Source organism: Sus scrofa, chromosome 12, assembly GCF_000003025.6.
Source record: "Sus scrofa isolate TJ Tabasco breed Duroc chromosome 12, Sscrofa11.1, whole genome shotgun sequence".
Classification (NCBI taxonomy): domain Eukaryota; kingdom Metazoa; phylum Chordata; class Mammalia; order Artiodactyla; family Suidae; genus Sus; species Sus scrofa.
The window spans coordinates 53755885-53783591 of NC_010454.4; the positions used below are offsets into that span (position 1 = coordinate 53755885).

At 47.7% G+C, this 27707-nt stretch overlaps 1 protein-coding gene across 1 annotated transcript in view; it reads right to left on the reverse strand.

Annotated features, from left to right (window-relative positions):
- MYH10 (myosin heavy chain 10) overlaps positions 1 to 25668 on the reverse strand; it is a 133974-nt gene extending 108306 nt beyond the window's left edge. The window contains 3 exon segments of the mRNA XM_021067863.1: positions 3423 to 3579; positions 16977 to 17352; positions 25272 to 25668. Of these exon segments, the coding sequence (XP_020923522.1) occupies positions 3423 to 3579; positions 16977 to 17352; positions 25272 to 25330 (592 nt within the window). The 5' untranslated portion in view covers positions 25331 to 25668.

Here is a 27707-nt window from a genome sequence, read left to right on the forward strand (position 1 = left end):
TGGGGGTTTTGTTTTGTTTTTATTGTCTGTTTTTAATTATCACATAATCAAAACTATCGACTAATTCTTCTAACTTTCACATGCAAGTTTACTACTGTGAATAAGAATGTGTCACGTGGCCTTGGTTTTGCATCCTCATTCATACCTCTTGCTATCATTTTCTTGGTCACCATTTGGGCCTCAGCAAAACTAGGATAGTGCAAAGCTGAGGACAGAGGGAATACTGGGGGTGGGGAGCACTGCGTCTCTTTAGGGACTGATGGGTTTTGTTTCTTAAATAAATGCACACAGAAAAAAAAATTGGGATAGTAATTCCGTTTACCTTACAGGATGGCTGTTGTGGCTTAAACAATACACATTCAAGCACTGAGCCCAGTGCCTGGCACACTCTGACAGTCAATAAAGGGTCACGCTAGCACTAACGATAGTATTAACAATACCACATGCTGGCAAGCCCCATCTTCCTCATTCTGTACTCAGAGACTTGGCTTGGGAACCCAGTAATGGGGGGTTTAACATTTACCCCCGTTAACTATTCTGTTAGTTTTAATCCACCATTCAACCTGTCCAGAGCTTTTCTTTTTTCTTTTTTTTCTTTTTAGGACCACACCTGCAGCATATGGAAGTTCCCTGGCAAGGGGTCGAATTGGAGCTGCAGCTGCCAGCCTCCACCACAGCCACGCCAGCCAGATCTGAGCCGCATCTGCAGCCTATGCTGCACCTGCAGCCTATGCCGCACCTTGCGGCAATGCTGGATCCTTAATCTGCTGAGCAAGGCCAGGGATCGAACCTGCACCCTCATGGATACTCGTTGGGTTTTTAGCCCACTGAGCCACAATGAGAACTCCTGAAGAGCCTCTGAGAATTCTGCTTCTTTCCATTAAATGTATTTCTTTTCCTCTTAGTGTCATGTCACCTATAAATTTTATGCGCATGCATCCTACATCTTTTTTGTTTTGTTTTGTTTTTTGTCTTTTTGCCTTTTCTAGGGCCACTTCCCATGGCATATGGAGGGTCCCAGGCTAGGGGTTGAATTGAAGCTGTAGCCGTCAGCCTACGCCAGAGCCACAGCAACTCGGGATCCGAGCTGCATCTGCAACCTACACCATAGTGCACGGCAATGTCGGATCCTTAACCCACTGAGCCAGGCCAGGGATCGAACCCACAACCTCATGGTTCCTGGTCAGGGATTCGTTAACCACTGCACCACGACGGGAACTCCTGCATCCTGCATCTTCAAGGACACGGATTAGATGTTGGTAAGGGCAGACAACGTTCGGCGCACACCCTGACACCCAGCCAGTCCCCGTCATTAATCAGCACCCCAAGAACAACTCTGCACCCACAACACAGGGATACCCCAGAGAAGTCCTAATTCTCCAGTAAGTTGACAGCACAGCCTCAAGTAACGGGAGGAATATTTTCATGCCTTTCCGAGACGGTTAACAACAGATTCTCAAATCTTTCCTGGCAGGTATATTAAGCTCAATAGTGTAGAGCTTCTTCCCCTTTAAAAACATTGGAATTATGTACGTGAGCCCATGGAGACTCCTCTTCCACACAGTCCTTCAAACACCAGGGGGCCAAGTCATCTCAATTGCGAGACCGCGTCTATTTAGACGAGGAAATGTGGATTCAATTAGAGCAGGAGTGTACGTTTGCCAATTTCTTCTCCCATATAAGGCAAAGTTTACCCATTCATACAAGTGCTTTTCTGCATATAAAGATCCATCTTCTCAACAGAGACACAGAATCAGCCACAAAAAAAAAAAAAAAGGCTGATGATTCTTCTTTCTCCATTAGCTAATGGCAATTTATCACAGTTGTGGCCATTTCTTAACATTCTTTGGCTCTGAACTTAAGAAAGGGTTACTCATTGAATCTTTTTTTTTTTTTTTTGAAGCCTAAGTTCATTTTGGATTGCAAGCCTCTCCTTAGTGATCGAAGCCACGAGTCTCGCCCTGAAGCACTTCCTGTTTGCCTCTAAGGACCTGCTATGTAATAAGCATCCAGATATACCTGAGGAGGAAATGGGTATTATTCTTACTAGCTCCCTCACACGACCCTTCAGACTCAGCGCCCAGGCAGCCTCTCCATGACCTGGGACTGATGGTAAGTAGACGCAGCATCGCATTTTCTTTCTCTTTTTGGCCTCGCCCTCGACAATCAGAAGTTCCCAGGCTAGGTTTGAACCTGCGCCACAGCAGTGACAAGGCTGGATCCTTATCCCACTGAGCCACCAGGGAACTCCAACATACTGTTTTCTGAAGATCGTGGAACCGTTTCATAAGAACATCATAGATTTTATTATATCCTATAGAATTTATGTTTTTTAAAAAAGAGAGGCAGTTATTATAGATTTCTCTTAGTGCTAGGAAGTCCCATGTTTAAATGCAGTCTTGTTGAGCAATAATATTAAATGCTACGTTCTACTTTTCAAAAAAAACTCCTCCATAAACCGTTGTATCTGAAGCCACAGCGCAAATGATTGACTCTTCAAACATATATTTCATTCTAAATCCAAGAGGAAACAATTGCAACCAACCAGCTGACACACGCTGTTCAACTTACGTCCTTTTTCATGTATTTCAATTAAAAATATTTTATGATCTTTTTCTCCCCAGTGATGCATCCACCTTGTCTATTATTCTTCCTATTGGCCCTTCTTGTTGGTTTTAAAACTAATTTGACAGAGCTTTGATTATACTGGCTTGTGGTGGAGACCAAATTATATAAAAACTGGATGCTTTTTTCTTTTTTTGGCCCTGCCCACAGCATGTGGAAGTTCTGGGCCAGGGATCAAACCCACACCACAGCAGCAACCCAGGCCACTGCAGTGACAATGCCAGATCCTTAACCCACTGTGCCGGGGCCAGGGATCGAACCTCATCTGAGTGCTCCCAAGACACTGCCAATCCCGTTGTGCTGCAGTGGGAGCTCCCAAAACTAGATGCTTTTTTTATGATTAATTTTATTTTTTTTCCTTCTTTTTTAAATAATGATTTTTATTTTTTTCATTATAGCAGATTTGCAGTGCTGCTGTCAATTTTCTGCTGCACAGCAAGGTGACCCAGTTACACATACATGTATACATTCTTTTTTCTCACATCGTCATGCTTCATCACAAGTGACCATAGTTCTCAGTGCTATACAGCAGAAAACTAGATGCTTTTTAACGTAAAAATTAACATGAAGTATTTATGAAGCAATAAACATACTTACCAGCTGTCTACAGAAAATGGCTACATTGTCCAGTCTAAAGAATTCATAATTCTTCCATAATAAACATCTATTACTTTTTAATCTTAAAAAAAAAAACCCAAAACTTAAAGCCCTCTGCAGAAAAGACATTGAGACATTTAAAAAAAAAAAATTACATTTAAGAAAGTCTGAGTATTTAGTATTCTGACATTTGCAGTTACCTTGCAGCATGCATCTGTAAGCAGATTCGGATATAGCATAGATGTGGGGAGGCATCTCGTGGCGTTTCTTCCCTCTGTACATTTCAATAATATTCTCAGAGTAAATTGGGAGATTCTTGTAAGGATTTATGACTACACAGAAGAGTCCAGAATAAGTCTAGAAGAGATAAAAACACAGTACAGGGTTAAAAAACAAACAAAATCAAACGACACACAGCAGAACAGGGTCCAATCAAGAGACAAACCACACCGTAATTTGAACAGGGGAACTTGATCATTTGCGCAATTAATCTATCTCTAAAATTAAATCTAGCCCATAATGGGCAATTCCAAACCACAAGTCGTTCTTCCACGGATAGCTTATTAAGTAGTACTCTGCTAGAGTCAATTCCCTCATCTGTCAAATGGAAACAGTAACACATGCCTCATGGCTTCACGAGGTCGTCGTTCAAACAAAATGCCATTTGCCTCTTCGCACTCATTCTCTCACGAGTGTACAAGGTATGAGAAGTCCATTAATGCAGTTTCAGACTCCAGATCGCAACTCATCTTTCAGAAAATACCACTGTTCAAGTCTGGGTACCGTACGTAGCAAAGAAAAATGACCACAATCATCTGAAAAGGTTATTATTAAAGCGATTTTTTTCCCTACGGTTCGATCGTTTTTACGCTTGTAAATTTTTTTGCTTTGGAACATGCAGCTTTTTTCCTAACATAATTTACGTCAACCTGTTGTAGGTGTATTTTTTAAAGAACTGACAAATATTTTACCATTTTATTTCCACTTCTGAACGCAGTCAACCTCATGCAAGAGAACCCACATAAACAAAAGCTCTTTCGGGGGCCCTCCATCGTTTTTTAAGAGCCGCTCGTCTGGAAGATACGAACTTTCCTGGTGAGGAGGCTAATCAGTGCTTGGAATCAATACTATGAGCACGTTGCCTCTGGAGGTTTTTGAATTCACACAGAACGATTTCTGAGAACTGAGTCTGGGAATTAAGGAAAAACAAGAGTGGTCAGGATGGCTGCCAGATGCCCTGGTCCACAGGCAACAGCTGTGTTCGGAAAAGCTGCGGCCTTGGCAGCGGCCACCAGGAGGCACTCTCGAGACCATTCTATTCTGAACACCGCAGTTGATGCTGAGAGGGGAAAGGCAGCCCCCCAAAAGTTTACGTCAGTCAGAGTGTAAGTCATCAGAAGCACTTCTCTGGCTGTTCCCTTTTATCTTTGCTTCCCTCCCAGAGGAGGCTCAGGCGTGGGATGCACTTCCTACCTAGATTAGGGCTGGGAAGGAGACAAAGGCAAAGCAAGGACTCTGCCCTGAGCTCACTGATTTGGGCCTTTGCCTGACTTCCGCCCTGGCCACATGGACGCCGGCCCTGTTTGGCCGAGGCCACAGCAATCAGCTGCCCCTCCCTCGCTGAGCACCGGGGCTGCAGCCGTGGCTTTCCTGCCATTGAGCATCACACCTCCCGGAGCGGGGCTGGCTCTCGGGCCTCCCACCCCAGCGGCCTGGCACCTTCTACCAACCCAGTCCCTTGTCTAGCCAGCCCAGCCTCTCTCTGCCACCCACAGGACAAGACGGCAACGAGAGACACTAAAACCAGAGACGTTACTAAGGGTGAGAAAACTCAGGAGAGGCAATCTCAACATTATCATTTTTTTATTGAGTTGAATTTATACATAGGAAATCTGCCAAATCGTAACTATACATCTCAACTGAACTGTCATATACACAACCTCCACTTTTTTCTTCAAAAATGACCTAAGGCTGCAGATTGTGAGGCTGCAAATTCTGCACCTCATGTCCTTCTGTAAGAGACAAACACAGATTGGCGAAAAGAAAAAGAAAGGAAAGGAAACCTAAAACCTCCGAGTTAAAATACGCAAATTCAGTGTAACATCCCGAAGCACGTCCAGCACGGTCACATCATCACCAGGACATTTGTGATCAGATGTCATCTGAACATGTGTCTCCACCATGTGTTGGGTACTTTTCTGAGGACTAGGGTTACAAAGATGAGTAAGTCTCACAAATATGAGTAAGTCATCAAAAAACAAGGTTGAATAACCATCGCTATTCTATGCTTGCCAAAGAGGAGCAGTAATAGAGGTTTAAGTGGAAAACACAAAACCCGAGTGCTTAAAGAACTAAACTTCTAACTACCTCGAAAATGAGCTCAAATGTTGGGCTCCTGCATAACTGATCGCTGAACCAGTGCTGGGTCGCTTTTGTCTTCCTTAAGTCACATGCAAGGAGGGTGATGTGCTGGCAATTCCTCTGGTAGCCTCAAGTTCCAATTGAACATCATCATCAAGTCTTTGATTGACTACACACACAAGATACTACGGCACCTTCACGAAGCATACACTCTAGGGGAGTTCCCACCATGGTGCAGTGGACGCCAATCTGACTAGGAACCATGAGGTTGCGGGTTCGATCCCTGGCCTTGCTCAGTGGGTTAACGATCCGGCGTTGCCATCAGCTGTGGTGTAGGTTGCAGACGCGGCTCGGATCCTGCGTTGCTGTGGCTCTGGCGTGGGCCGGTGGCTACAGCTCCGATTCGACCCCTAGCCTGGGAACCTCCATATGCCGCGGGAGCGGCCCAAGAAATAGCAACAACAACAACAACAAAAAAGACAAAAGACAAAAAAAAAAAAAAAAAAAAAAAAAAGAAAGTAGGAATATGCACATACATTCACAGCTTTGAAGGTCTGCAGAACCTGAAAGTGGAGGCGGGTACAGACGTCGATGTGACAGAGCGGATGTGACGGTCCCCTGTTAGGAACTGTGACCTATTCCAGAACAGGGGACCGGACCGGAAGCATCATGCAAACCCACACCCACCTGCAGCTCTCAGAAGAAATCAGACCTCCGTCCCCAAGGAAAGGAAGAGGAGAGAGAATAATCCACTCACATTATTTGCAAACACTACACCCAGATAAAGTTTATATGTGTGTTTAAAAAAACGACATCTAATATGAAAAAGTTCATGATCCAGAATATTCAGAGAGAGAAATGCCCTGTGGACATTCTCCACAAAATAGCTAATAGAAAACTTTAAGAAAGAGATTGGGAGTTCCCGTCGGGGAGCAGCGGAAACAATCCGACTAGGAACCATGAGGTTGCGGGTTTGATCCCTGGCCTCGCTCAGTGGGTTAACGATCCGGCGTGGCCATGAGCTGTGGTGTAGGTCACAGACGAGGCTCAGATCTGGCATTGCTGTGGCTGTGGTGTAGGCTCGCAGCTGTAGCTCCCGTTAGACCCCTAGCCTGGGAGAACTTCCAGATGCTGCAGATGTGGCTCTAAAAAGCAAAAAAAAAAAAAAAAAAGAAAGAAAGAAAGAAAGGAAGAAAGAAACAGACTGATGCCTGCAACAGAATGTCATATAACATTGACGCCTTTTTTTTTTTTTTTTTTTTTGGTCGAGCCCACAGCTTGGAGAAGTTCCTGGGCCAGGGGTTGAATCAGAGGCCAGGGGTTGAATCAGAGACCTACAGACACCAAAGATCCTTCACCCACTGAGCAAGGCCAGGGATCAAACCCACATCCTCATGGATATTAGTCAGGTTCATTACTACTGAGCCACAGTGGAAACTCCTATTTTCTTTTTAGACAGGTAACAGTTACAAGTCCCCAGAACTGTTGCTGAGAAAACAAGCAGCAGAGCAGAGCTGCCAACATCATGCAAAGCCACCAAGGAGGGTCAACACCCAGGCTTTCAGCTGGGCCCCTAACTGCTACTCCTTGAGAGTTTAGAGTATCCCAGATGGGAAGCATGTCAATCCCTGACTGATCTACACGAGCCAGACCCTCCTAGTCTATTTTGATTGTTTAATTTATTATTTTCTTTTTCTTTTATCTTTTTGTCTTTTCTAGGGCCGCACCCATGGCATATGGAGGTTCCCAGGCTAGGGTCAAATCGGAGCTGTAGCTGCAGTTTACACCACAGCCACAGCAACACGGATCTGAGCTGCGTCTACAACCTACACACCCCAGCTCACGGCAACACCGGATCCTTAACCCACTGAGCAAGGCCAGGGGTCGAACCCGTCATGCTTCCTAGCTGGATTCATTAACCACTGAGCCACAACAGGAACTCCTATTTTCTTTTTTCTTTTTTTCCTTAACTTTTCTTTTTACGGCCGGACCTGTGGCATATGGAAGTTCCCCAGTCAGGGGTCGAATCAGAGCTATAGCTGCCAGACTACACCACAGCCACAGCAAACCACATCCAAGCCGCATCTGTGACCTACACCACAGCTCACGGCCACCGCCGGACCCCTAACCCACCGAGCGAGGCCAGGGATGGAAACCACACCCTCGCAGAGACAATGTTGGGTCCTTAACCTTCTGAGCCACAGCAGGAACTCCCCAGACCCCCTTAGTCTAACACCTGCGCAGAGCGAAACCCTACAACGAGCTTATTGTCACCCAGAGCCTCAGATCACCTTCACAGTTTGTGATATACAGTAGTTGGCACATAAGGAGATAGCTATAACTAAAATCCAAGATAATACGTGGGTCCCCTGTGAATTTATTTTTATCGCCTTGTATTATTATCTTGGACAATATGTTTAGGTAATTAAAAGACAGGAAATAGATTAGTAAAATTGATACATCTCTGATGAGACTCATTTTTAAAAAGGTAGAACAGATTATCAGTATTAGGAATGAGAGGGTCCATCAATACAAAGCCTATAGGACAAAAGGGGCTACTATGAACACTATGCCAAGACATTTGAATTTTTTTTTTTTTTTTTTTTTTTTTAGGGCTGCACCTGCGACATATGGAGGTTCTCAGGCTAGGGGTTGAATGAGAACTACAGCTGCCGGCCTACACCACAGCCACAGCAACGTGGGATCTGAGCCACATCTGTGACCTACACCACAGCTCACAGCAACGCCGGATCCTTAACCCACTGAGCGAGGCCAGGGATCGAACCCATGTCCTCATGGTTGCTAGTCAGGTTCATTAACCACTGAGCCGTGAAGGGAACTCCAAATTTGAAAATTTAGATGAAATAGACAATGTCCTAGGGAAAAAACTCAATTATCAAAACTGATACCAAAAATTTTTAAGCTGAAAAATTCTCTGTGAAAGAAAAACTGCCCCACAAAGAAAATGGAATCATTATTTTAAAAAGAAATAACATCAATCCTATCCAAACTCTTCCAGAGGAAATACAAAGATGAAATATTTCCTGATTCATTTCATAAAGCCCACACAGTCTTGACAGCAGGGATATTATAAGAAAGGAAAATTTTAAGTCCATTTCCTTCGTGAATATAGATGCAAAAATTCAAAACAAAATATTAGCCAACAGAATCTAGCAACCCGTAAATATATAAATACTTGGTCTTTGCAAGGTTAGTTTAACTCTAAAAATAAGTATATATATATATATGTGTGTGTGTGTGTATATATATATATATAATTCACCACAATAACAAGATAATCAGAAAATCATACTATCATCTGATCAGATGCTGGAAAGACATTTGATAACATGCAATCGAGATTTTTAAAAATTCATCCATGCAGGATTAAAACTAGGGCTAGAAGGAAATTTCCCTTAATCTGAAAAAAGGATATTCAAAACAAATCGCTTTTTTTTCCCCCTCTGGCTGCACCCGTGAAAGATCCCAGGCCAGGGATGGAACCATGCCACAGCAGCAACTCAAGCCACAGCAGTGGCAACGCCAGATCCTTAACCCACTAAACCACAAGGGAACTCAAAAAAAAAAAAAAATCATTCTTAATAGTGAAAGGCTGAAAGCTTTCTCTCTGACATCAGGAATGATACCAAGATGCCTCCAATCACCACTATTATTCAACAGACATTTACCGAACTTTCCAAATAATGCAACAAAGCAACGTGTAAGAATTGGAAAGGAAAAAAATAAAACTATTATTCGCAGACGACATGATGTGTTCACTACCATATCCCAAAGAATCTTTGGCTAAACTATTATAATCAATAAGTAAACTTTTAAGGTTGGTGACTATAAGTCAATAACAGAAATTAATTGTAAAAAACATGGCAACTGTATTTCTATGTAATGGTTAACAATTTACATGCAACACTGAAAACACCACTTAAATAGCATTTAAAAAAATCAAATACCGGAGTTCCCACTGTGGCTCAGTGGTTAACGAATCCGACTAGGAACCATGAGGTTGCGGGTTCGATCCCTGGCCTCAATCCGTGGGTTAAGGATCCGGCGTTGCCATGAGCTGTGGTGTAGATTGCAGATGCGGCTTGGATCCCGAGTTGCTGTGGCTCTGGTGTAGGCCGGTGGCTACAGCTCCGATTTGACCCCTAGCCTGGGAACCTCCATATGCCGCGGGAGCAGCCCAAGAAATGGCAGAACGACAAAAAATTTAAAAAAATAAAAAATGAAAAAATCAAATACCTAAAAATAAATCCAACAAAAAAAGTATAAAAAATAAATCTAACAAAAGATGTACACAGCCTCTACCAAAAAAAAACCCCTAAAAATATTGAGAAAAATTAAGAGTAATTGGGTCTACTCATGATCTGGAAGATTAGATACTATGAAGATCTCATTTCTCCTCCAAACTGAGTTACAGAATCAACAAAAATGCAATCAAAATGCGTGTGTATGAAAAACTGACAAGCGGGTTCTAAAATTATATTGAAATGCAAAGAGCCTAACAACCAAAACAACCCTAAAGAACAAAAATGAAGCTGTAATAACTCAGACAATGTGCCATTAGCCCAAGGATGGGCACACAGACCCACGAAACAGGGCGTCAGGGCACAGTGAACAGCCCCTGACTGATGACAAAGGGGGCACAGGGCTATGTCTCAGTACCTGGCACTGGGTCAACTGAGTAGCCGTGGGGGTGGGGGTGGGGGATCAATCTTGCCTCCACCTTATACCACAGGCAAAACTCAACTCCAAATGGAACTGAGGCTGCCCCTGGGGAACGGCTCATCCAGTGCCCGTGCTGGCTTCACCCTGGGTTGGGCAGCAGGAGGTTTACTCCCCAGGCCCCTCCCCGCCAGCTGTCGGCTGCCCTCTAAAGGAAGCCCTCCCTACAGGGCTCTGCCCTGCCAGCTGAGGGAGATCATTTCTTCCAGATTCCTTTAAAGATCAAGGTGCATCCAGGGCTCCCAGGCATCCCCAGGGCAGGATCCGGCACCATTTCTGTATTTGTTTTCACATGTTTGTAAAGCATCCCCTTATTAAATCTGTAAAATAGCTAATTACAGCATCTTTGGTTTCCTGCTGGAATCTGATTTCGGTGTTATGTGGAAAAGCTGAAGATACGAGTTAAAAATAATGCATGTCCCGTCTCCCCCAAAAGTTCTGCTCCCAGTTACACACCTTACACCTTCAGAAAACCACGCTTCTATGCATCAGGCCACATCCAGAGCTGTTCCCTGAAGCAATGTTTCAAGAGCCCTGAACCGGGGCGGGGGGAGGATGGGGGGCAGAGATCCAAAACCAGCTGAGTGAATAAATAAAGTGGGTCAAAAAAATCTCACAATGGAATATTACACTCTGCAAAAATGAACGACATACTCAAACTTGCACAGTTTGGGCCCCTTTACCACTCTCAGAAACCGGTAAAGATCCCAAAGATCTTTTGTTTTATACATTTTTATAGAAGCAGATGTATATACATACATATATGAATAAAGTGAGTTCTTAAAATGCGTTTTTATTCATTGAAAAAGAACAATACAGGGAGGGCGTTCCCATCGTGGCGCGTGGAGATGAATTTGACAAGTATCCATGAGGATGTGGGTTGGATCCCTGGCCTTGCTCAGTGGGTTAAGGGTCGGTGTTGTTGTGAGCTGTGGTGTAGGCTGCAGACGTGGCTTAGATCTGGCATTGCTGTGGCTGTGGTGTAGGCCGGCAGCTGCAGCTCCGATTGGACCCCTGGCCTGTGAATGTCCATGTACTGTGGATGCTGCCGTAAAAAACAAAAACCAAAACACAACAAAACAAAAAAACACAATACAGGGAGTTCCTGTGTTGTGGTTCAGTGGGTTAAGGATCTGGAGTTGTCACTGTCCTGGCTCTGGATACTGCTGTGGCACGGGTTCCATCCCTGGCCTGGGAACTTCCGCATGCCATGGACACGGCCAAAACAAATAAAACAACAGTATGTGTTAACGTAAATAACATTTCTCATGAAAAATAACCTCTTGTTTTCCAAAATAAAAGTGAGGAAGAGTGGTATTGTTTTATAGAAATAGAAAGCAGCTCCATGTTCGCATCTGATTCTACATTCAGTCCATTGTGACATGGTTTTGACAGGAGTACAGGAAGAAAATCAGCCTCACACCGACATTTAGTTGCAAAAGGGAGGAAGAGCTTAATAGCCATTCCATGTAATTATAGATATTCCTCTTTGATACTACACCAAAACTCGACAAGTGAAATTTCTTTTTTTTTTTTTTTTTTTGTCTTTTTGCCTTTTCTAGGGCCGCTCCCATGGCATATGGAGGTTCCCAGGCTAGGGGTCTAATCAGAGCTGTAGCTGCCAGCCTACATCACAGCCACAGCAACACAGGATCCGAGCTGTCTGCGACCTACACCACAGCTCATGGCAACGCCGGATCCTTAACCCACTGAGCAAGGGCAGGGACCGAACCCGCAACCTCATGGTTCCTAGTCGGATTCGTTAACCACTGCACCACGACGGGAACTCTGACATGTGAGAATTTCTTAAAGATGAGATGCAAGGCAGCAGCTGACAACCTGTTAATGAATGTTTCATACTGTCACATACATCAAATCCATTGGCTAAGCTTCGTTTACCCAGGAGTGACTTTGTCACATCATGTACACAGCATGTGGAAAACTGTGCTTCAATCAATTATGCAAGTTTTCCAAATGAGGACATTTCGCACTACATGACATTAAAAAAAACCACAAACCCACACATTAATATGCCATCTTATCACTTCAGAAAGGTTGTAAGTACTGGCAAGGCGTCAGGTTCACAGTGGCAGATATAGATTCTCAGTTCCACGTGAAAACTCAAATTTTATCGCTGTCAGCAAATACATTCAAGAGTTTTCTTTGAAAGGACAGGCCCACTCTGTCCATTTTCAAGCAAATGGTCTGCCAAATACGCCAGGGTGAATGAACCATCGCTTATCTATCAGCCATTCTAGCGAATAAAAATGGTATTCTATTAAAAAAAAAATAGCAAGGCTGGTTTGCAACTTCAACAGCTATACACGTGTTTTTCTCCACAGCAGCTATCACAGTCCAGAATGCAGCCGAGGGCTTTGTGCATACTTAGCAGCTGGTCACACGGAATATGAAATGATGCGTCTCAAGAGCTGAGGTTTAATGAAATCCCTCACTTCTCTGACTTTATCAAGGACGTTCTTGAGTGAAACTGGATTAGAAATGACCACCAGGACCCTTTGGGGTCGTTGCCTTTACCCGTGACAAGGTGGTAGCAGTTTTCCTCATCATTGCTTTTGCATCGTCAGTACCAAGGCGTCAAGAATCACGACAATAGTTTTGACCTCAAGGATCCCAGGAAACCCTAGGAGCCTGCAGAGCGCCCTTTGAGAATGACTGGATGACACTGACACAAAGCACTATGGGGGAATCTTACAAATCTAATGCTGAGCAAAACACTGACGCAGAAAGGTGCATGACATTCATTCACATAAAAATTCATCAACAGGGAAAACTATGTGTGTATATATATACCTATATGTGTGTGTGTGTGTGTGTGCACACACACACACACACCACACACACGCATACTTTTAGCCATGCCCACAGCATATGGAAGCTCCTGGGCCAGGGGTTGAACATTTGCCAAACATCAGTGACCCGAGCCACAGCAGTGACAATGCCAAGTCCTTAACCACTAGGCCACTAGGGAACTCCTAAACTGTATTATTTATTTATTTTTGTCTTTTAAGGACCGCACCCGTGGCATATGGTGGTTCCCAAGCTAGGGTCTAATTAGAGCTATAGCCGCCAGGCCTACACCACAGCAACACAAGATCAGAGCTGCGTCTTTGACCTACACCACAGCTCACAGCAATGCCGGATCCTTAATTCACTAAGCAAGGCCAGGGATCAAACCTGCGTCCTCGTGGATGCTAGTCAGATTTGTTTCCGCTGAGCCACGACAGGAACTCCCCGTTTTATTATTTTTTAATTTGTTTGGTCTTTTTAGCTAAACTATATGTTTAAGGAATGCATACTTAGTTTACAAAATACTGGGAGATTGGAGATACTTCTCAATAATCAATAGGCCAAGAATACAAAAATTAGCTAAGTTTAAACACAGTTAAAAAGCTTAGTCTAGGGGCATGCAGGGACGGATGGACTGGGAGTTTGGGGTTAGCAGATGCAGACTATTACATATAAAATAAACAACAAAATAGAGCACAGGCACCCATAATGGAAAAGATATAAAAAGAATATATATACATGCATAACTGAACCACTCAGCTATACAGCAGAAATTCACACAACATGGTCACTGTAAGTCAAATATACTTCTATTTAAAAAAAAACAAAAGCCAAACAGCTTAGTCTAATGGCCACATACAACTCCACACCCAACAATAACAGAATACGCCTTCTTTATAAACACTCATGAAAGTTGACAATATGCTACACAAAGCAGGTCTCAACAGGAGTTCCTGTTGTGGCGCAGCGGAAATGAACCCGACCAGGAACTATGAGGTTGTGGGTTCAATCCCTGGCCTTGCTCAGTGGGTTAAGGATCTGGTGGCCCGAAGACACGGCTCAGATCCCGAGTTGCTGTGACTGTGGCGTAGGCTGGCAGCTATAGCTCCGATTGGACCTCTAGCCTGGGAACCTCCATATGCTGCACAAGTGTGGCCCTAAAAGGCAAAAAAAAAAAAAAGAAAAAAAAAAGCAGATCTCAACAAAAACAGGGAATGATATTTTATGCACTATATTCTTTGACTAAGATGCAGTTAATTTAAAAATCAATAACAGGGAGTTCCTGTCGTGGCGCAGTGGTTAACGAATCTGACGAGGAACCATGAGGTTGCGGGTTCGACCCCTGCCCTTGCTCAGTAGGTTAAGGATCCGGCATTGCCGTGAGCTGTGGTGTAGGTCACAGATGTGGCTCGGATCCCGTGTTGCTGTGGCTCTTTAGTAGGCCGGTGGCTACAGCTCCGATTGGACCCCTAGCCTGGAAACCTCCATATGCCACGGGAGCGGCCCCCCAAGAAATGGCAAAAAGACCAAAAAAAAAAAAAAAAAAAAATCAACATTCAGGAATTTGAAAAGTATACTTTTCAATGGTCCATAGGTTAGAGAAAAAAAGAGAAGTTAGAAAACATTTGCAACCCGTAATAAAAATACTGCATGTTAAAATGCGTGAAGCAGGGAGTTCCCGTTGTGGCTCAGTGGTTAACGAATCTGACCATGAGGTTGCGGGTTCGATCCCTGGCCTCGCTCAGTGGGTTAAGGATCCAGTGTTGCCCATGAGCTGTGGTGTAGGTTCAGACACTGCTCGGATGCCGCGTTGCTGTGGCTCTGGTGTAGGCTGGCGCCTACAGCTCCGATTGGACCCCTAGCCTGGGAACCTCCATATGCCTTGGGGGCAGCCCTGGAAACGGCAAAAAGACAAAAAATAAATAAATAAAAAATAAATAAAATAAAATGTGTGAAGCAAACTAAAGTAACCTAAAAGAAAAGACATTTACAGTTTTTAAAAGGTTGTATTAGGAAAGAAGATGAAAATTAATAACCTGACAAGTTGGATGTTGAGGAGATTAAGTCCAAAGAAAATATAAGGCAATAACATAACTAAACCTGTTAGGAACCCAAGTTCTTTAAATTTTATTCATATCTATAGCAATATCCCCCAAAGGTCCCACTCAAGTTATTACAGTGTCTGTATCACGGTACCTCAACTGATCAATTTCAACTGGTAAATTCCAAAGCCCAGGACACCTGTCACTCAATGCGGAGCAACCAGGGCCATCCACGGCCCCACCCTTGCAATCCTTTTCTCTAGGATAAGGGAGAACATTTTCTCCGCCCCACTAAACTGAGGATAGGAGTCTCCCCAACCCTCATCTCTGCTGTGACCTTAGTACTTCAAGGAAAACTCAGATTTTCCTTCTGTAAAAACTGTGGGGCCATGCTTTGAAAAAAAACTCAGAAATTCACTCATACTGTCCATGAATTAAGCTGGAGAAAGAAAAAAAATCAAGTTCAATAAAAGATACTTGCCAAGGCTTACAATTATCACGCGGAATGGCTACAAATAACAAAAGTGTCTTTTCCTGCATCCTCCCCTTTTACCCACCACCTCCTTCCCCTTCGCCTCCCTCCCTCCCCCGCAGCCGCTGCCAAGGGCCAGGGTGGGGAATCGAGGGGAGGACAGGCTCCTTTCCCCGTGCCCGGCTCCACAACTGCCCAAAACTTACTCACCTCTCAAACCTCAGATGCCCACAGACAGTATCATCTGACCACAATCTCTTTATTTATTTACTTTTTAGGGCTGCACCCACGGTGTGTGAAAGTTCCCAGGCTAGGGATCCCATCAGAGCTACAGCTGCCGGCCTACACCACAGCCACAACCACACCAGATCCAAGCCACGTCTGCGACCTACAACACAGCTCACCTACAACACAGCTCATGGCAACGCTGGATCCTTAACCCATTGAGCGAGGCAGGGATCGAACCTGCAACCTCATGGTTCCTAGTCGGATTCATTTCCACTGCGCCACGACAGGAACTCCTCTCTTCATTCTAAATCTACCTTCTATCTGCACTGTCTTCTTCAATAAACCCTTGCCACCTATATCTACCACCCCCTGCCACTTCCTTTGGCATTCTAGATTCGTTCAGTCTTTCGGTATCTGGCTCGCTTTTTTTTGGTCAAGCCCATGGCATGCAGAAATTCCTCGGTCAAGAATCAAACCTGTGCCACAGCCATAACCAGAGCCACAGTGGGGGTGACGCTTAACCTGCTGAGCCATAAGGGGACTCCTTGGCTTGCACTTTTCCTCTCAACCCTGTCCCTTATTATTTTCAGGAGCTTCTCTATGGTCACAGACCATGTCCGTACACTTGAGTCAACGGCTAACCACAGGACAACCCGAGCCTCAATCTCACCCTGAACTGTTTCCTCTTGAAAAACCTCAGCATTCATCTGTCCCACGTCCCTGTACCCGATGACCTTGGTCTTGTTCTTCCCTGAAACCGCTAAGCCTGCAGCCCTACCACGTTCAAGTGCTGGATGTGCCCAGATTTCCTGCCCAGCGGCTGTCTGCATCCTACCATCAGTGCAATTCTCATTACCGTGATCAAACCCCCGGGTCGTTCTGCCACATGCTCCCGAGCACCACCGCCAAAGCCTCAAAGACCATTCTGGCGCCTTTAATTGCAGACTGGATTACGTAAAACTAGGTGTTAAGATTTGGAGCAAAGCAAGACTGGGGTAAGCAAGGGACAGTCTTCCCGTCTTTAGCAGAAAGCGCGGGAGCGGCCGCTGATTAGGACCGTCCGTCTCACTTCCATTACTTCCCGGGCACCACGTCATACTTACATAGATAAGTCCTGAATAGTAACGATCCTTCAGATTATGTAAAACAGACGCCTCGTTCAAGCACGTCAACTCGGCCATGTCCTCCACCTTGGAAAACTTGGGCGGGTTCATCTTCTGGACGTCGTCCTTGCTGACCATGGCCTTCTTGCCATTCTCCGCCAACTCCACCATCACTTCATCGCCTCGCTCTTCCTTGATGCTGGCGGCCTCGAAGCCATGGCGTTCGGACGGAATCCACACTAGCTTTTTAGCCGTCCAGTCGGCCTGGGTGGCAGGGTTGTAGATGACAGCCCTGTCCACGAAGAGATACCTCTCTGGATCTTCCAGTCCGGTCCTCTGTGCCATTGTAAACAGGAGGATCCAGGCGCGACGGCCCCTAAGAGAAGAGGAGGAGGACAAAGTCAGATGTTGAAAAACACACAACAAGGGAGCTCCCATCGTGGCTCAGTGGTTAAGGAATCTGACTAGGAACCATGAGCTTGCCGGTTCGATTCCTGGCCCCGCTCAGCGGGTTAAGGATCCCGCGTTGCTGAGAGCTGTGGTGTAGGTCGCAGACGTAGGCTGCATTGCTGTGGCTCTGGCGTAGGCCGGTGGCTACAGCTCCAATTCGACCCCTAGCCTGGGAACCTCCATATGCCGCAGGAGCGGCCCAAGAAATGGCAAAAAGACAAAAAAAAATAAAATAAAATAAAAAATAAAAACACACAACAGGGAAGTTCCCTGGTGGCCTAGTGGCTAAGGATCAGCTTGCTCACTGCGGGGGGGCCCAGGTTCAATCCCTGGCCTGGGAACTTCCGCATGCCGTGGGTGTGGCCACCCCCCCAACCATTCACAAAGTTTACTTTTCTAAGAAAAGTAAGACAAAACCTTAAACAGAAAGCGTGAACCTCGAGTTAAGGGGCGGGGGCACTCCTGTCCGTGGCTATCCTAACCAGGTGTCCAAGGTCAATTTTCGGGGGTGACCACAAATTATGGCTCTGGTTGTCTGAAGACCCCTCGAGAGGTGCCCTCAGTTACTGAGGGCTGAAAAACAAGCAGGAGGAAAAAAGCAGAGTCCCAGTCTGACTCTTTTAATTTCTCTTCATCTCCTGTTTCACCCTCACCACAAATTAAATAGGGCGCTAGGAAGGGAAAGAGAAATGAAGAAAGAAAACAGAGATTCATAATCCAAGGCCCGTGCAGGGCTGCTGCAATGGACGCAGGAGGCAGCTACAAAAATGCATGCTGTGGAGGTCCCCGGTGGCCTAGAGGGTACGGATTCCGCACCGTCCCTGTTGTGGCTCAGGTCACTGCTATGTCGTGGGTAGGATCCCTGGCCCGGGAACGTCTTCACGCCGAGGGCACAGCCCAAAAAACCCCCCAAAAGGCCTGGTGGCTGCCAGAAGAATGAACCATGGGGTCTAAAACATCAGTGCTCTGGAGTTCCCGTCGTGGCGCAGTGGTTAACGAATCCGACTAGGAACCATGAGGTTGCGGGTTCGATCCCTGCCATTGCTCAGTGGGTTAACGATCCGGCGTTGCCGTGAGCTGTGGTGTAGGTTGCAGACGCGGCTTGGATCCCGCGTTGCTGTGTCTCTGGCGTAGGCCGGTGGCTACAGCTCCGATTGGACCCCTAGCCTGGGAACCTCCATATGCCGCGGGAGCGGCCCAAGAAATAGCAACAACAACAACAAAAAGACAAAAGACAAAAACAAAAACAAAAAAAAAATACTATAAAACATCAGTGCTCTTTTTGCTTTCGCCAGGTCAGCCCCTGGAGCTTCCCCAGGGCCCGAGGGGTCTCGACTGTGAGGCTGCAACACCCAGCCTCGCAAGCATGTGCCGGTGGCATTCAGGTCTCCACTCCCAGGCCCACAGCTGCTCCCACGCCCTCCAGCTCCTCCTCTGCGTTCCGTCACTCAGCAGGATCATCAGGACTCACCCACCCCTCATCTGGGGTGGGTGACTCCACGTGGTGACGCCCCCTTTAGCGTGCAGGGCCTGGAGGCCAACATACTCTTCCAGATACCGTCTGACCCACAAAAGGAACCCCTCACAGCCTCAGGCCACACTGGGGACAGCACTGCTTCTGTGACTTTCCCAACGAACCGAAAAGACCTAAGTGGTTTATTTAGCACTTACTCACGCCGTCGGCTCACCAGGGTTGTCAGCTGAAGCTGCCTGCCCTCTAAGCTACATGGTCATCTACTTGTGTGATTGGCTTATTGGATCAAATGGCAGGACTTTCTGTTGGTCACTCACCTTTCTGATGTGACTCACCACTCCTGCCTGACAGTATCTTTCTGGAATCCCATACCATCATGAAACACTTTTGGTATCACTCCAAGTTCCAGGTCAGTCCTAATCTCATCCCAATCAACCCAAGAGGCCAAGTGAGTAAAAAGACTTGCTCCGTCAGGGCCTCCCAACGTTTCCCTCTGCTCCAAAGGATGGGGAGGCTGCGAGGGAAAAATCATACAGTCGTCCAAAGGTATTAAGAGGTTCTTAACCTCGACTCCGCAGACTCAAGTTCAAGCCTCACAAGACCCCTGAAATCTATCAAAATGTTGGACAGGTTTTTTTTTTTTTTTTTTCCCCTCACCTGCTTTCCAAGGAGAACACTCACAACTTTCTTCGGATTCTAAAAGGGATCTGTCTTCGTCCTAAAAGATTGATCACTGATAGTGGAAGGCAGATACTAGCCCTTTCAGCCCCCCGCCAGGATTTACTAGAATCAAATAGCTGAGATTCTTCAGACACTAGTGGTTACGACACAAAGGAGGACAAGCCCTCATGCCCTGGAGCATGGGTCTCGGACTGTGGCGGCGGCAGCATCTAAAAACTTGTTCTTAAAAGGGAGATTGGCGGGTCCCCCTCCCAGAGTATCTGATTCAGTAGGTCTGGAGCCTGAGAATCCGCGTTCCTAGCAAGTCCCAGGTGCTACCAGGGACTTGCTGAGTCCTGGGACCCCACTTTGAGAACCACGGCTCCACAGTTCTCTGCTTGCCATGGTGAATCACTACTACTACCAGGTATATAGGTGTTTAAAAAAAAAGGTTGAAAAACCAATGTTTCAGACAAATTTGTAACCAGATTTAAAGAATATGCTAACCCTTGAGGGACTATAAACTTGGATCAAAAAATCATAAAACGCCCCCCAAAAACCACAAAACATGCAACATTAAGACTTCTCCCGGAGTTCCCGTCGTGACTCAGTGGTTAACGAATCCGACTAGGAACCATGAGGTTGTGGGTTCGATCCCTGGCCTTGCTCAGTGGGTTAAGGATCCGGCGCTGCCGTGAGCTGTGGTGTAGGTCACTAGTGCAGTTCAGGTCTGGTGTTGCTGTGCTCTGGTGTAGGCCGGCAGCTACAGCTCTAATTCGACCCCTAGCCTGGGAGCCTCCATATGGCGTGGGAGCGGCCCAAGAAATAGAAAAAAAAAAAAAAAAAAAAAAAGACTTCTACCAACAGAACTGCTAAAGTGCTTTCTAGCTAAATTTGCAGTGGCCTCCTCAGGCATCCAGGTGGGAGAGGGCAGCAGAGACAACACTCACACACACAGGTACCTTCTGGAGAATGGTTTCAAAAGCCCATCACAGACAAAAAAATAAAATAAAATAAAATAAAAATAAAGGAGTTCCCGTCGTGGCGCAGTGGTTAACGAATCCGACTAGGAACCATGAGGTTGCGGGTTCGGTCCTGCCCTGCTCAGTGGGTTAAGGATCCGGCGTGCCGTGAGCTGTGGTGTAGGTCACAGTCGCGGCTCGATCCCGATTGCTGTGGCTTGGCGTAGGCCGGTGGCTACAGCTCCGATTGACCCCTAGCCTGGGAACCTCCATATGCCACGGGGCAGCCCAAGAAATGGTAAAAAGACAAAAAAAAAAAAAAAAAAAAAAAGCCCACCACTTCTCCATTCTGCACGAATAAGGCTAAGAACCAGTTTTGTGTCTTCCCAACCTACATACCACCCTTCTGCGGGGAAGAAGGGAGAACGGCCTGGATGGATTTGGGCCACACGCGCTGCTTAGGAAGGACCGTCTCTTCAAAGAGAAAATATCCCACTACAACAAAACATGCTAACAAGTTACTCTTATCATTCTTATTAATACAACATACAACACTTTTGGAAACTGTCTGCTGCCTGTAGGCACAGACACATTTCTTCAATTTTACATTGAGCATGTAATACGCTTAGATTTGGCAAGTGACTATAAATTAGAATAACTTAACAGGTCATTTTGAGGGCAGGTCTTTTCTTTTTTTTCAGGAAATTATGGGTTTAACATTGATTTGATCAAATCAACACATTTTAAATTTATTGGTACATACTTTTTTGAGATGGAGAAATACATGTAATTTAATCTAAGGGGAAAAAAAACCTCAATAAATCACCAAAAGTATAATTACAAAATGCCCCTGAGTTTTAGGCGGGGACAATGACATATATGCTTTATTTTGTTTTAAAAGGAATAAATGGGTGTTTCCCAGTGGCCTAGCATTTAAGGGCCCGGCATTGTCACTGCTGGGGCACAGGTCTGATCACCGGCCTGGGAGCTTCCTCGTGGACAAGAAAAGAAAAAGGAACAAGTATTTTGGGGCTTCACTGGGTAGTGGGATTACAAGCTGCTTTTACCTTTTATTTTTCTAGAGTTGTCTACAACTGACTAAACACTGTGAGGGTGGTATCCTGTCCTTGCTATGTGGTGAGCTTCCTCCCTGGTCCACGGGAGGGGAGCTACATGCCTACCCAGGATAAGACACCAATGCTTTCTACCCTCAGGACAAGCCTCAGCCTCTCCACAACCAACAATCCACCATGCCTGCAAATCCCAACCCAAACGCCACCCTTTCAGAAATTCTTTTCGGGTCACCCCAGGCAATTCAATCCTCCTTCTGCTAAAATTGTGTACTGCTCTTCTGGCATTCTCCATCCCCTGACCCGCACACCGTCCCTGTCCGCACCTAGTAGGTGCTCAAATCCTTATTTAGTTGACAGAGAATCCCTGAGGCCAGGGAAGATGTTTTGTTCCTTTTAACTCTTGGCTTGGGGTTGCCAAAAATGTTGTATTTTTTTTTTCATTCCATTGTACTGTTGGTGCCCAATCTTGATAATGTTGGTATTTACCAGGGAAACCACTCCCAAATGCTTTGCCTTGAGGAAAGGATACTAGGAAAAATTTTAAAACAGCAAAATACAGTCGTTGCATGTCGTGACTTACAGCCAGGCACTATTCTAAGCGGTTTATGTATTTGTCGACTCTTAATGCGCAAAACAGCCCCACCAGACAGGGGCTATGAATATCTTCATTTTACAGATGAGGAACTGAGGCACAGAGAAAGCCAAGAACCAGCCCAAGGTCACAGGGCTGGGAGACCAGCTCCAGAGCTACCAGGATGGAAGGTGAGAGGGCGGAATTCTAAAGGCAGGCAGCTCCCCACGCACTGCCTCACCATCAGTCATCAATCACGGCGCCCAAAGCCGAGGCTCAGGCCATGAACACACCAGCACAATGTGGCAAAAGCTGTCTATTTTACAGGAAAAAATACCTCTATTAGGAAAAAAAGGAATAAAGAGGAACCTCTTTGTAAAAGACATAATCGGAAGGTTCTGGGTGTCACCTGCAATACCTGCCTAATTCTAGTTAAGTCATTTCTCTGTGCTCGAATTAGCCCCCGACGGAGCCAAAGCCCCATCCCCTGCATTGGTTTCAGACACACACACACCCCTACATCCCTGGGGTCCCCCCCCCCCCGGTGGGGGGCATGGTTGACTTTCAATGAAATACCACCCCGCCAACTTCCCCACTGCCTCCCAGCACCTACCATAGGTTACAGACACAGGCGAACAGTTTGATGAATATCTTACAAAGAAAAGCCAAACGAGAAGGATGGATAAAATATCCATGAGAGCGCATCTCTCCAAGTCAGATAAACTTATACAGAATTGTCCCAATTTGTGTAACGCGACCACTGAGGTCACTTATATTACACAGACCTGCAAGTCTGTTAATTTATCAAAATTCTGTTGAAACAAAAATGAGCAGAAACACAAACTAAGTGCCACAGGGCACCAGTGAGATTCATGGCCCACGCCATCTCTCAGTTAATGTCTGTGTACTGTGTTAGCTATTTCTCAAACACGGAGCCAGCACCAAGCATTTCTATTCTTCCTATAGGACAACAAAGTCCACCCTCCGCCGCCGAAGCCTACATCCTTTCACCACACCACGTGCCCTTCAAAATTTCTTCCATCTCACCTTCCAGCCAGCGGGTCTCTGCTGACATGATTTCCCTGAGGAGCGCAAATAAAAAGCCAAGCTCTGGGGTCACATCCCTTTGCTGCGAAAGCTGCTGCTAGAGCACACAATTACACCATATGCTTTCTCCAGATAAGGATGGGGAAGAACGGAATTTCAGATGCAGAAGTGAGGAGATGCATAAAATGGCCACTTTTCCAGAATCCCTGACAGCCAGGGCATACTTAAACATCAAAAGCACTGCGACTAACAGAGCCCTTAATAAGGGCGGATTGATGAAAGAAATAACACAATAGATAGATTAAAGTTTGCCAGAGTGAGATACTCTCCAGAATAATTAAGCCTGACTCAAAGAATGCTCAGTTTCAATATTAAAAAGCAAAATCTCAGCAAAGCTGAAGTATTATATTTAGTATTATATTATTCAGCGAAAACAGCAGTCTTTGTTTCATGTGCAGTCTGGATGCACCCCGCCTGCCTTCCCCTACCCCACCCCACCCCACCCCCCTTGCATCAACCGCAGTGATCTCCAAGGGAGCTGCAGAGGCCCCAAGGAACAGAGATAACGGTCATAGTCAGAGGCCACGTTACCCAAAACTCACCAGCTGAGCCCAGACCCGCCGAATCGCCAACCTCCTTCCTAAGGCCCCAGTTCCCAGGCAGGCCGGGCTGGGGGCCTCCCGGGTCCCCGGGCCGCATCCGCCTACCGCTGGCCCACAAAGCCCCCGCGGACGCCGGGACTCTGTGCCTTCAACTTCCCTCCGACCCCATTCCAGGCCGATTTTACGGGATCAGGGTGTGACCCCCCCCAACTGTAGGAGGCAAGGAAGCGACTCTGCGGCGAGCCTTGCCCAGATCACTTACACAATAAAGGGATCCCGAGGCGAGGGCTGACCCTCCCCCCCGCCGCCCTGCTGCAGCGCGCCCCCGCCACATTTCCCGCCTCGCCCCCCCAAACCGCCCGGGCCTGGCCGGGCGTCCACTCCCGGCCCCCGCCGGCCCCGGAGCGCCTGGTAAGACGCCCCCACCCTCCCTCCCTACTCCCCCGGGACCAGCGGAGCCCGACCCTTCCCACGCCGGCGGCAGGCAGCTCAGACCCTCACCCTCCGCGCGCTTCCCCGGCAGTGCGCAACCCTGCCCTCCGGTCCCTCCACCACCAGGTCCCGGCGCTGCCCGCCTTCCGAGCCCTCGGCGAGCCCCTCTCCGCACTCGGGGTGCCGGACCCGGCCTCACCCACCCAGCAACCCACCAGGGGTCCTTCCCGTCCGGCGCCCCCACCCCCACCCCCACCCGGGATGGCGCTTTCCAGCCCGCCCCAGGATCCCTCCCCTCCTGGGAGGCAGGCACAGACTCGCTGGACCCTCCGGGACCCCCACGAGGGCAACGAGTCTCCCCAACCCCACGTCCCACGGATCCCGCACGCCGAGTACCAGGTCCGCACATGCCCACCTCTAGAGCTCCATCCCCAGGGGTCATCTTCCCGCACACCCAGGCCTTGATCCCTGCATGGGTCTCACTCTCCAGGACCTCATTCGCCGACCCTCCAGGGGTCTCTCCACCCACTGGGGTCCCGTCAGTCACCCCCAAGGTCCTTCCTCGCACGAATCTACCGCCCCCGCAGCACAAGCCCTCCGCCCAGAGCCCCTTCCATCTTCCCCAGCTCCGGCTGCCGCTCCGTCCCTGCCCTCCACAGTGGCCCGGGCCCTCAGCCCGGGATCCTTCCCTCTCCTACAAGCCGTCCGCAGGTCCCCGGCTGCCGCACTCGGACCCGGGCAGCCGCACCTCTCACCTTCAGCCGAAGATGGTGGCTCCGGCGCACGTCCCCAGCCGCGACCACGGATCCGGCGCCTCAGTCCCAAACCCACCGCTGCCTCCGCCGGGCTCCTTTAGCACTGCTGCTCCGGGCTGCCCCACCCACTCCCACCCTCATTGGGCCAGCTCCACGCCCGTCACCACCGCCCCCAGACCCACTGGTCGGTTTGAGCGCCCATCTCCAAGGGAAGACGTTAGCAACCCGAACGAAGCTACCTTCCCCCGAGCTCCACTCCCTCCACCCACCTGAAATGTTGCTCATTGGCTCCCGCTCCCGGCCCGGGCCGCCGGGGCCCCCATCTCATAGGCTGCGACGCACGCCCGTCAGAGATTCCGGGAGGTGCGGCCGGGGCAATCGCGGGCGATTGGCTGGCTCGGTCGGAGATGGACAGCTGAGGCCGGCTGGGCGCCCAGCTATCCCTCCGGGCAGCGGGTGCGGACCCCGCAGCGGCCTCGGCTGTGCGGACTGCCGGGCAGGTGTGCGGCGGCAGGAGCCGGTGTTCCGCCTAGACGCGCCTCGCCCTGGCGTCAGGCCGCCGCGGCAGCCCTCTCGAGCGCCTCGCCGCCTCCTCTGCCTGTCGCAGCCGCCGTGCCCCGCAGCCGCACCGGCTTCCACCGCGGAGTCGCGGGCCCCCGGAGGCTGCCTGCAGGGGCGGGGCCGGAGCGCGGTCCAGAGGCCTGACGTCACCCCCGGGGCTGCAGGGGGCGGGGGCCGCGGCTCTGCGGCTCACCTGCAGTGGGGGAGGGGAGGCCGGGCTCGGGGTGCAGCTCTGCCCATGCGCACCGGCCCTGCAGCGGCCCGGGCTGCAGTCCGCGCTCCGGCCACTGTCGCGACCCCGGACCCGAGCTGACCCTGCCCGGCCCGCTGAGCGGCGGGCGCCGGACGGCTTCCTCCGCCGCTGCGGTTTTGGAGTTTGAGAGCGCAGGGGCCTCCCTACCCGGCCTCCTGGCTGGGCTGAGATTCCAGAACATTGAGAAGCGAACCCGCCTTGGAGAGAGAGGACTTGGGAGAAGGACTTCGCCTCATTCGTTCGTTCGTTCGTTCGTTCATTAATTCGAGTGCCCTACTTGAAGGGCTATGGCGAGGTTCTGCAGGGCTGTCTTATGCCCCAGGGCCTATTAATTTTCCTAAAGGAAAAAAGAAAGGACGCCAAAGGACACAAAATAAGGAAAGGAAACCAGAAAAATCAAAGTTAATAAAGAGTTAATGAAATGGCCGCACTATCGAGTCAACTGCAACACAACTGTTAAATAATTGTATATAAATAAAGTTTAAGTCACCAGAATAAAGTGATTTATTACAAAAACTGAAAATTAAAATCTTTTCAGAAAATATTCACAGCAAGATGCAGTTATTTCTTGTTAGATATGGGTGCCTTTTAATACTTATGATGTGATGTAAGTGGCAAGCCTAGGAAATATCCAGTCAGTTGAAAAATGAATAAAGCGAAAAACAAAACAAGGCAGGAAATGATAAGGAGGGGTTGGTGGAATTCAGAGAAGTTCCAAGGCAGCTGAGTGCAGAGTCTTTCCTGGGGAAGTCCACCTCAGGCCCTGTATTGTCCTTTGTCCTCGTGCATCTGGTCTCCCACCCCCACCTGAGTGCTGCAGTGAGCTGCCCCTTGTCCAGGTGTCTTGTGACTTGGCTCCACAAAGAAGTCTGTCCTTCTTAACACAGCCTGGACATGAGCACAAGTTAACTGTACATAGCATGTAATGGTATTCCTCTTCTGAATTCAAAAACAAAACAAAACAAAAACGAAATGCTTTTTAGAGAAGACCAAACACTCCACCTCAAACGCCTGAGTCTCAGCTTTGCCAGCCACCGAAGTCATTTCTGAATGCAGTGTTGCATGCAGAGAGCTTTCAAACACAAACAGCCACCAAGTCCGTGGTTTCCCATAATTTTATAACAAACTCAGTGGACCATCAGAAGAAGAAGGCAGGAAGCTCACCAGAATCCAACGTCACAAAGATGTCAGCCCCGACGAGAAATCAATAATAAAGAGACTGTCCTTAAATGCATGTCTAGCCATGGCATCTGTCCAGCCCTTGGGCCGTACGTTTTCACCCGTCTGCTAAATGTCCTACCTGGATGAATGGGCAACTGCAAAAGCAGAACGTCCCACACCTGTGTTCTTCCCACTTCCACTTCACCCATCCACCCCAAACCTCTTTCTTCCCAACTGCCCTTTGTCTGTAATGAAACCAGCCCCGAGACTTCTTGAACTCCTGCCTCTCCCCTGCTCCCACATTGTACCCTCCTCTACTTTGACCATCCAGCCATCCCGGCTCTTCTGACTCCACTCTCATCATACGTAGCTCCAATCCCAGAGCCTGCTGCCATTCTGATCCAAAAAACATAGGATTTTGGATCACAAAGACCTGGCTTTGAATCTGTCTTTGCCACTTGCTAGAGCTTTAATCCTTGGCAAATACCTTCACCTCATCTTAAAAAATAGAAATATCGCTAAAGGACTCATTCAACAAATATGGAACAGGGATGGTTTATGGGGGGGCGGGGGGTTGGGGTGGCATTATGAAAATATAGATTGAAAAAATGTCTTTTTTTTTTTTTTTTCCAGTCTACAAGTTCATTACACAAGAGTGAGAAATCTTTGTCCTCTCTCCATAGTAATTTTTGCTGACAGGGTAGGCTGCTTTTACCCCCCAAAGAAAAAG